The sequence below is a fragment of the Colletes latitarsis genome, chromosome 14 (genome assembly GCF_051014445.1).
Source record: "Colletes latitarsis isolate SP2378_abdomen chromosome 14, iyColLati1, whole genome shotgun sequence".
NCBI classification, from domain to species: Eukaryota; Metazoa; Arthropoda; class Insecta; order Hymenoptera; family Colletidae; genus Colletes; species Colletes latitarsis.
The window spans coordinates 27375634-27384976 of record NC_135147.1 but is presented as its reverse complement, the minus strand read 5'-3'; the positions used below and the strand labels follow the sequence as shown (position 1 = coordinate 27384976).

The 9343-nt window shown below is 46.7% G+C and overlaps 2 protein-coding genes across 2 annotated transcripts; one reads left to right on the top strand and one right to left on the bottom strand.

Annotated features, from left to right (window-relative positions):
- Positions 1-375: 375 nt before the first annotated feature.
- On the bottom strand, positions 376-5108 carry LOC143350053 (uncharacterized). The gene has a single exon (XM_076781842.1). It carries the CDS (start codon positions 3614-3616, stop codon positions 2054-2056), a length of 1563 nt encoding a protein of 520 aa, XP_076637957.1. The 5' UTR covers positions 3617-5108; the 3' UTR covers positions 376-2053.
- A 638-nt stretch (positions 5109-5746) lies between these two features.
- Xbp1 (X box binding protein 1) lies at positions 5747-7637 on the top strand. The gene is made up of 3 exons (XM_076781871.1): positions 5747-6357; positions 6629-7129; positions 7384-7637. The coding sequence occupies exons 1-3, from the start codon at positions 6089-6091 to the stop codon at positions 7484-7486; spliced, it is 873 nt and encodes a 290-aa protein (XP_076637986.1). The 5' UTR covers positions 5747-6088; the 3' UTR covers positions 7487-7637.
- Positions 7638-9343: the final 1706 nt, after the last annotated feature.

Genomic DNA, 9343 nt, shown 5'->3' with positions numbered 1-9343 from the left:
GAAGTTCGTAAAAGCGTAGGAAAATTACAGATCCTATTTAGTTTGATCGAAAGAAATTTAAGAAGGAAAACGCAAGTCTTCTGTTCCCGAAAATGTGGCAGAGCAAACGCTCGATGGTTTTCATCGATAGGGCACAAACTAACGATATTTCTACATTTGCGCGTAAATCCGTGACTTACGCTCTCCTAAGCATATGCGTGTATACCTTGTTACGAATAAAAGACGCAAAAAAGAACGACTGCTTTGTTTCCCTTAACTTCTCCCTTCCTCGTCCCCCTGCCCCCCCCCCTGGCCCAACCGCCCTTCATCCACGTTTCTCGAAGATTCCGCGAGCGAGACGGGTGAAATAACATAGAGGGGTTCGCGTTTAAGGACTGCGTAGCCCAACGTCCGCCATGCGTTCAACATAGTCGTCAGTGTTTTTGGAATACAAGTAGATGCATCCTGCTTCCTCTGCCCTACGCGAGCACGTCGTCTCTCGATTTCGTCTCTGCCGATCCCCCATCTTGACCGCGCCCCCTTCTCGTCTGGGTCTGGTCGTTCGCGTCTCCCGTCCCTCCCGGCCCGTAACCACCCAGATCCATCCTGTCCCGTCCCGTCCCGTCTCGTTTCGCCTCGCTTCGTCTCGCTTCGCCACGGCTCGCCCGTACCGCCGGTGCGGTCGTGCGGTCACGTTGATCGATCGTTACCGTGTAACGAAATACGGTCCTCGTCCGTTTCTCCTTGAGCGCGCTCTTTGAAAAGGGCGCAGGACAAAAAAGAAGAAATCCTGACCAAGCTCCCTCGGACCTCGGGTTTCTAGAGATGCACCGCCGCGAGAGAGAAACGAACGCGCACCCGAGGGACGGAGAAACGACCGTCGGGTTGAGGGGGGGTAGGGTGGAGAGGACGTACCATTAGAGCGAGATAACTACCAGCAATACTGTCATTTCCTGTATACGTTCGCGAAACCTAAAAAAACGGTACAGGAAAACAGGGGGAAAAAAAATATTAGCGTTTCCTCCTCCCTTTGTTCAACGACGTCGAACAACGTGTCTCTGCTGTTCGTTGAATTCGTCGATTTTGGCACTTGCGATTTTACGATGATTGTCGATCGGAGCTTGTATGAATCGCGATAACTCTGTTGGAGCAAGTATCGAAAAACGTTTAAGCAAACTCGCTGTCGGAATGATATTGATATGCTGCTGACTGACTGACTGACTAATGCGACTCTGCGGGCTTAGTCGTTGGACAAAACGCGTCTAATACTATATCGGTAGTGTGTTTCGTTAGGTTCTCGTGCATCGATCGAACGACCTAAAAATACTATTGTCGAGCGAGGTTCGCGATCCGTTGGCATTCGAGCGGATAGGAAAAGACCGTAAAGCCTGCTGCTGGTGTATCGAGAGGTGAAGAGAACTTATATACGATAACGGTTGGGCCTCTGTCGATACAAGGCATCCCCGGTCTCAAAGACTTTTACGCGCGGAAAATCTTGACCGACTAAAAACTTGGACTAAGAAACTAACTCGTATTATTACGGACCTAAGCAAATGGATTTTTATACCTGAACAGCACTAGTATCGCAGGTGGATGGAATTCGCTCGATGCGTACGGACGACCATTTCTGTTGTCTCGATCCCTCCATCTGTCCCTGGGTTGAGGTGTACGCGCGCGTGTGTGGGTGTGTGAGTTGCGTGTATACGTTCCCGTGTTTATTCTGCGGCTTTCTGCCTGCCAGTCCGTCCGTCCGTCCGTCCGGCCACCCGCACACTACCAAATAACGAACGCGAACACGGCACGTACGATCTTTCCGTGTAACGATACGTACACGTATACGTATATGCATATATGTATAATACATACGTAGGTAGGTAGGTAGGTAGGTAGGTAGGTAGGTATGAACGCAGAGATAGATGTATCCGTGTCATGTATACTAGACCAACCCGTATACTCTTTAACGAGTGGAACAGACAAGTCGCACAATAGGGAAGAGGAGCACGGCTCTGCACCCGGATTACGTGAATAAATGAACGCTGGCAACCAGGTCGGTCTCGAGCGGGTTAGTGGTCACCTAACTCTGCGGCAAGAGAGCATGATAACCCGGCGTTTCGTAAAAACCGGCCGCCTGAAGGGCGTGCAGCGAGGTCGCGTGATGCCTGTGTATCGTACTCGCGTATAAACTGGAAACGCTGCCGGAGGAAATACCGCTGGAAGCACCGATGGACGTAGAGGAGGAAGAAGAGGAAGATGAGGAGGAAGTCTGATGCCCCAAGTGCGATGCCGCTCGCGATAACAACGTCGCCGACGGCCGTCTGTACGGATGATGAGCTACAACCGCGGAGGCCGTCGCAACCCGGAGATGACTCGACGAACTCGAACTCGAACTTGTCGCGTTGTACGTCTGTTGATAACTCTGCCGCAAAATGCCAGAGATCGACGTGGCCGTCGGCGTCACCGACGAGGAGGAGGAACTTCTGTCGCTTTGGTGAGGTTGATGATGAAGTTGATGAGTCCGATGCTGCTGCTGCTGCTGCTGCTGCTGCTGTTGTTGTTGCTGCTGCTGCTGTTGCTGTTGTTGTTGAGGCTGTTGCTGTTGCTGCTGATGATTGTGAGAGCGCATCGCTCGGAAGTAGTGCTGATAAATACCTGATATGACTGCTTTCTCGTCGGCAGAAATGAGATCGGTGCCGGAAGTGGTCGGAGTCACCGAACTTTGCTGTTGTTGCGGTTGGCCGTGATGAGGATGCTGAACGTGAGATGCTCGATGAAGGTGATGTTGTTGCTGCTGTTGTTGCTGTTGTTGTTGCTGCTGCTGTTGCTGTTGTTGCTGCTGCGGATGATGTTGTCGTCTTTGTTGCTGAGACAGAGTCGCTGCAGCGTTAAGAGCAGCTCGATAAGAGGCTGCCATGGCCGCAGACATCTGACCGGTAGTCGATACGAGACTCGAGCCGGAATCGGTGGTGGTCGCCACCACTGCCGCAGTTGCTGATAAGACGGCCGTAGCGGAAGTCGACGAGGATACGGTCGAGGTAGAAATCGAGGATACGACCGTGGAGGAGGGTGCCACGGACGAGGTCGAGGACACAGCGGCGGTGGCAACGACGACGGCGGCGGCCGCTGCTGTGCTTCTTCTGCTGCTCCTTCGAGAGGAGGATATAGGAGCGTTCGCCGGCGGCGGTAGATTGTTGACGAACGGACTTCTCCTTTCGCGCTCGGCACGGCGATAGTAACAGGGATGTATCATGAGAAGCGGCTCGCCGCCGCCGGGTGGTGGCTTTGCCTGGCTGGGCAGCTCGTATTCGACGCTACAGTCCACGTGGAGAGGTTGCGAGTAATCCTTGTAGTCCTTGTAGGAGGTGACGGCGACCGCGGCGGCTGCGGCCGCGGCCGCCACTGCTGCGGCGGTCGCGGTGGCGGTCGTGTTCGCGGTCGTACTCGAGCCCGAACCAACGGCAGTGGTGGCGTCGAGGATAGTCGTAGCTGCCGGTAGGACGGTTTGCTGCTGGTTAGCCTGCCCCGTCGCGCCATGATGGTGATGGTGATGGTGATGATGGTGGTGGTGGTGATGATGATGACCGTGTCCATGCATAGCGGCACCTACCACCACTTCCTTCTCGTAGCAGGCGGCGGCCATGTTGGAAACCTCCTACTATCCAGGCTTCCGCCAGCGAACCGTCGCTTCTTGCGCGCCCGCTGACCAACGATCCACCTCGAACGCTAGGCTCTCATTTCGTCAGATCCTCGCGATTATTCTCCCCGATGATGACAATCTGTTCTTCTCCGTCTCGCCCAGCGTTGAAACCACCGATGATTTACAGATCGGCTCGAGACACGCGATCGCGATCTTTCGCCGATATATTCTTTCTTCTAAACGACCGCACCGCTAACCTCCCTCCCTCCTTTCTTCCTTCCTTCTTTCCTTCCTTCCTTCCTTTCCTCCTTTCAAGATCGCTTTCTACCCCTAGGAGCGGTCACTGGCGATCGAGCGTCTCAACGATTGCCCGTGTACTTCTCTCCGGTGTTACGGGTGCAGCTTCGAACAAGGCGGAGAGGAATAGATACGACTCATTGCTGCCGAGAGGGATCGCCTTAACCAAGGGTTGGACCAATCGAGTATATCCAACACCGAGGAAGCCCTCGATTGTACACGACCAACGAAATTTTTTACCGCATATTTCGAGAGACGAAAAGAAAACAATGTTGGTAAAGCGCTTACAATGATTACTGAGATCTGGGACAGACTTGATTTTCTTCTAACCGTTCTATCTTCCGTGTCTCTTTCCGTCGTTCCTAGCCCCTCGATATCGACACGATCGAGTATTTTTCTTTGCCTCTCCCTTCGCTCGAATATCTCTCTTGCGCCTAACCGACACTTTGCTCTGTCATCAGCCCTTCGCACGAGAATCCCTCCGACGGCTCGAGTATATCTCGCGTTTGCGATTACGCCGCTTCGAAATATCCGTTTAGCGAAACTTTTACACGAATGGTCTAACCGACGATCGTAGAAACCTAGAGACTTGGCCTATATTCTATTACGAATAGTGGTCTCGTACGTTTCTAGCTGGGCGTAACGTCGTTTCCTTCCTTCGTTCCTGTCAACCGTACAGGGACCGTGTTACGCTAACGTAACGTCTCACGCTGATATCGTTGGCTTACGTGCATACCTTTTTTCTTTTTACTCGGATTATCTGTCCCCCTTACGCACACCACATAAACCACACAAAAGAATATTCGACCGAGAACACGTTCAGGCTTCTTCGGGGGGGTACGCCATTGCTGCGCGTGTGTCAACTCGTCCGGCGTATCGGTTACGCGTGCACACGCGAGGCTGCGCCTATGATCACTAATACATACGCTCTACGCGTGTACATGTACCCCGAGCACACACCGTACTTAACTATAACGTAACTCGATCGTCCCGTACAGACTGCCGAGCCGCGACTGAAAGCTGACTTCCTCTCGAACCCTCGTGTCGGGCCCCGACATTTTGCAACGCCCTCTTCCTCACACCCTCGATGCTTCCTCGTCTACAGCATGATGGTCGATCGTGCAGGTTAGAGGCCGGTATCTATGAAACGCAATGTTCGATACAAGCAACGTCAGGGCAGCCAACCTTGTCGAGACATCTAGTTACCATTTCGTTAAAGTCCCTGTTTTATTTTTCGCTTGGAAACGGGCTCTTGGGGAATAATGGATCGAAAGAGCACCTTAGCGCTAGATTCACGGGTGGTGATGGCAGACTGAGCCCTCGGTGCACAATGCACTGGAAACTTTTCCCCCACATCACACACACACACAACACACGGTCCTACCAAACCGAGGATTCGATTTACAATCGACATTTGTTAATAAAATGAATATACATTTAAAAAATCTAACCTAAGCTTGACGGGCCACTTCAACTGCCTCCAATAACATCTTGCTTTTCCGACATAATTATTTCCTACTTAAAAATTTCCTTTAATCGTTTTCTAGCCTCTTGATCTTTAATCTTTTTTCTATAAGTAGCAACAAACGAATTATTTACCCTATCTACATACATGTGCCCTGTATCTAGATTCAGAATTCTTTAATTTACAACTAGGGGTTCGTTCCTTGTCGATCTAACCAGTATTCGGAAAGATGTTACGATTCCTCGGTAAGAAGCTTGTTTACAATCGCGATGAATTAAATAGTATCGTGAACCGAGGCGGAACCAATATGTGCAAAACAAATAAAAATGATGCAATAGTAACGTACGGGATGACGTCACCAGCGTACAATTCCTCAATCAGTGCAATAGTGAGGATCACGCGGAGAAGCGCAACGTGGCAACCAATAACGGTACACCACATATAACGTACTTCCCGTTGACCAGTCACGTTTAAGCCTAGTACAAACCGTTTTTCCACGATGTTCTTCGACCGGTCGAATGCTGCACTCCGTCAGTTTGATTACATCAGCTAGAAAGTGCGCAACGTGAAATTTCTTCAACGGGTGTTATGTGTCGGATTAATCGTCACCAGACGGTCCAAGGAATGAGAGATTCGAGGGAAGACATCGCCGCAACGTACATCTGAAATCAGTGACAAAAGAAGCAAGTCATTTCCGTATTGCATGGCATATTATGAATGTATTGAAGAGCGTCGTCATCACATTGCCCAAGGGCCTGTCCAAGACCCCTACTCTCGTTTCCAACAACCAACTATCGAAATCATTGACGAAATTTAATTTTACTACCTCTATATTGACGGACAAGTCGAACATGGACACGAAGAGGATGACCAAACATGAAGAGGTTCAGGATGAAGGCGTGCTATTCAAAACAGATGTGTGCGTCCGTGGGAAGAAACGTCGATTGGATCACTTAACGTGGGAGGAAAAACTGCAACGAAAGTATGTTGATAATTAGATTAAATTGGAAATAGTTCATTCTCGGGCTGTCCTGCATTTTTCATTCGTAACAATTGCAAAATCTTACGTTTCTAACGTACTCTCACGAACATTATGCTTCCGTTCCAAAGTGTTCGCCTTTTTCGAAACAAGTTTTATTCAATTTCTTTTTTTAATTATCATAAAAAATTTATTCAGAAAAATGCAGGATACCCTATTCGATAAACACTTAATCGTCAAGTATAATATTTAAGTCGTTAATTTAATTGTACAGGAAACTGAAAAATAGAGTAGCAGCTCAGACTTCTAGGGATCGCAAGAAGGCTAAACTAGACGAATTGGAAGAAACTGTTAGGACTTTAAGGGAACAAAACGAGTTGCTGATGCAAGAGTGTACTATGTTAAGGTCACAGAACGAGTTGTTGGTCACGGAAACGAAAAGATTGAGGAAGGAGAAGGACACGAAGAGCGCAGAAGTATCTATCTGTTCGATGTGCCAGAGTCGTGTCGGTTGTGCTGTATCGCCGCTGGGATCTACAGTGTCCCCCGTATACCCTCTGCAGCAGGGTGGAACAACACAGCTGGCACCGTCTCTGACGCTAACCCCAGGTGCAGCAATTCTTCTGAAAATATTGACCAGTTACCTCCTCTTGAAGAACTGTTTGGTGACCTCCAAGGAGACGATTACATCGAACGACTTGAAGAACTTGCAGAAAGCCTTTTGCGAGAGGTTACCGCAGAAGTGGAAGCAAATCCTTGTAGAACAAATGAACAAGTGAGTATTTCAATATTGTTGTATATTCCAAAACAATATTTTGATAACTCTATATTACAGAAACGAATGAATTGTTTGAAAGAGGAAAAGGATTTATTACATGTATATTATGCTTATTTATAGTCCTCGAATATTACACGTTAAAAGTACATCTTTTAACTGTCGCGAACGTTTCATTTGTTTCTAACGTAATATTGTTTGTTTACAACTCAGTCTTCCCTTCATTAACGATGTGCTGATCGTGTCTTACGTAGGTGTCAGTCAAGAAAAATACCATTGAGAAACGTGACCATACGAAAGGAGTGGTGGGGCAGGCATCAAAAAATGTGGAAGCCGATAGAACCTCTAGAAGCATGAGCTCGTACGACGAACTGTGGCATCCTGTTTCCAGCACAGTCGCTACACCTTGTACCATCAACGCAAGTGCACCTCCAGTATCAATAAAGTCGGAAGTCGAAGTGAAACAAGAAGTCGACACGCACGATTTGGACACCGTTTACGGCACTTACGACGAAACTACCAATTCCATAACGATCATTTATCCGGGGGACGAGAGCAACGTGGGTATTCAAGAGTGCGTTCAGGAAGTAAGCACAGACGGTGCTTGCTTGACCGAGGACTCGTCGTACGTCACGTCCAATTGCTATTATTCCCATAAATTTTCACCGTCCTACACATGCACGGATTCTATGTCACCGTCAAGCATATATTCCGCAGACACGGATACTGGTTTTACACACACGAAATTAGATTCTAACGCGTCCGACTGCGGATACGAGTCGCACAATTCTCCGACGCCCGATATCCGTAACGAAAAAACGACAGTGGCCCTGTCTGACCTTTGGCACGAAAGCTTTTCCGAATTATTTCCAACATTAGCCTGACAGTTGCGTTAAGAGAAAATAAGAATTGTCTCTGCTGTGTCTGTGATACATTTAAACCTAGTTCGAGGACAAATTCTTACTTTCGATTAATTATTACTCACTCGAGACGTATTTCCTTTACGTGTCCTCGGAGGAGACCGATACACCACAAATTATAACACTAATAGCACGCGCGTACAGTTAAACGTACAATTTATATGTATTTTTACATATGTACTCGTAATATTAAGTTTATTTAAAAAAAAAAAATAACACCCATTGTTTTTTTTTTTTACTTCGTCATAGAAATTTTATAGATACGTATATCCGCAAACGATCGAATGTTCATGTACATAATATTTATTAAATGTTTATTAGTAACAACTGGAGTATTGCTGTGCAACAGTATGCCGAATAAAACTAAAAGCTAAATTTCATTTGTTTGTTTTTCATTTATATACCACGTTGGGGGAACTCGGGAGACATTTACCAATATTACGGATTCTTTAATATTTTTACTGCTTCTACGTTACGTACTTGTGAAATACTTTGTTTCTGATTATTTTATTCGCGCGTTTAATGTAGACTCGGTAAGTAATAATTTGAATTCGATATACAGATAAACATGGAGTGTTGAACTTTTCAACGTGTTGTAGTTGGAAATATAAATATTCTATAAACACGTATCAAATGTAACGTAAGAACTGCGGTTATTTATTATCATTATGATTCCAAATGGCAGCTGTTTCGTTCGAGCCTTATCCTTAACGGACACATTATTAGTAAACGATCTACTAAATAGCACCTTTTATCAACTGTTGGAGATGAAACGGTCGATATAAAATACACAGTGGCTAACGAAAGTATTAAGACGCATTATGATTTTTAGTACATCGACCATGCACGTTAAATCAAAGTGTTTAAAACAGTATGTCTATACATACAGTAAGGGGTAAGTTCCACGATCGTATTAGTAAAATCAGAAGATAATTTAACCATGTATATTGTACTTGGTATAAATTTATTACGAATACTTATCATAAATGGGGAATAAAAATATTAATACGACACGAATATTATTACAGTTTTATGCATCAAGCTTCGTTAGCCACTGAACGCGATATAAAATACTCGTGAAAATATTAGCAAGCTCTCATTAAAGACGAGGGAAGATGATACCTATGACTGCGAATATCCTATTACCTATCCATACGATAAGAATACATAACAATACGTAGACATATTAATTGAACGTCGCACCACTTTTAAACGTCAACGACAAGTGTATATCGTGAAGTACATATGGTTTCGTACGACTAAATCCATTACACGTGCCCTGTTCGTGTGGACG

Excerpts from the sequence above, each read along its gene's own strand:
- Xbp1 (XM_076781871.1), top strand. The coding sequence starts at position 6,089 with ATGAATGTATTGAAGAGCGTCGTCATCACATTGCCCAAGGGCCTGTCC. Across the intron at positions 6,358-6,628 it reads GAGGAAAAACTGCAACGAAA|GAAACTGAAAAATAGAGTAG; the intron begins GTATGTTGATAA and ends TTAATTGTACAG. Across the intron at positions 7,130-7,383 it reads CTTGTAGAACAAATGAACAA|GTGTCAGTCAAGAAAAATAC; the intron begins GTGAGTATTTCA and ends TGTCTTACGTAG.
- LOC143350053 (XM_076781842.1), bottom strand. The coding sequence starts at position 3,616 with ATGGCCGCCGCCTGCTACGAGAAGGAAGTGGTGGTAGGTGCCGCTATG.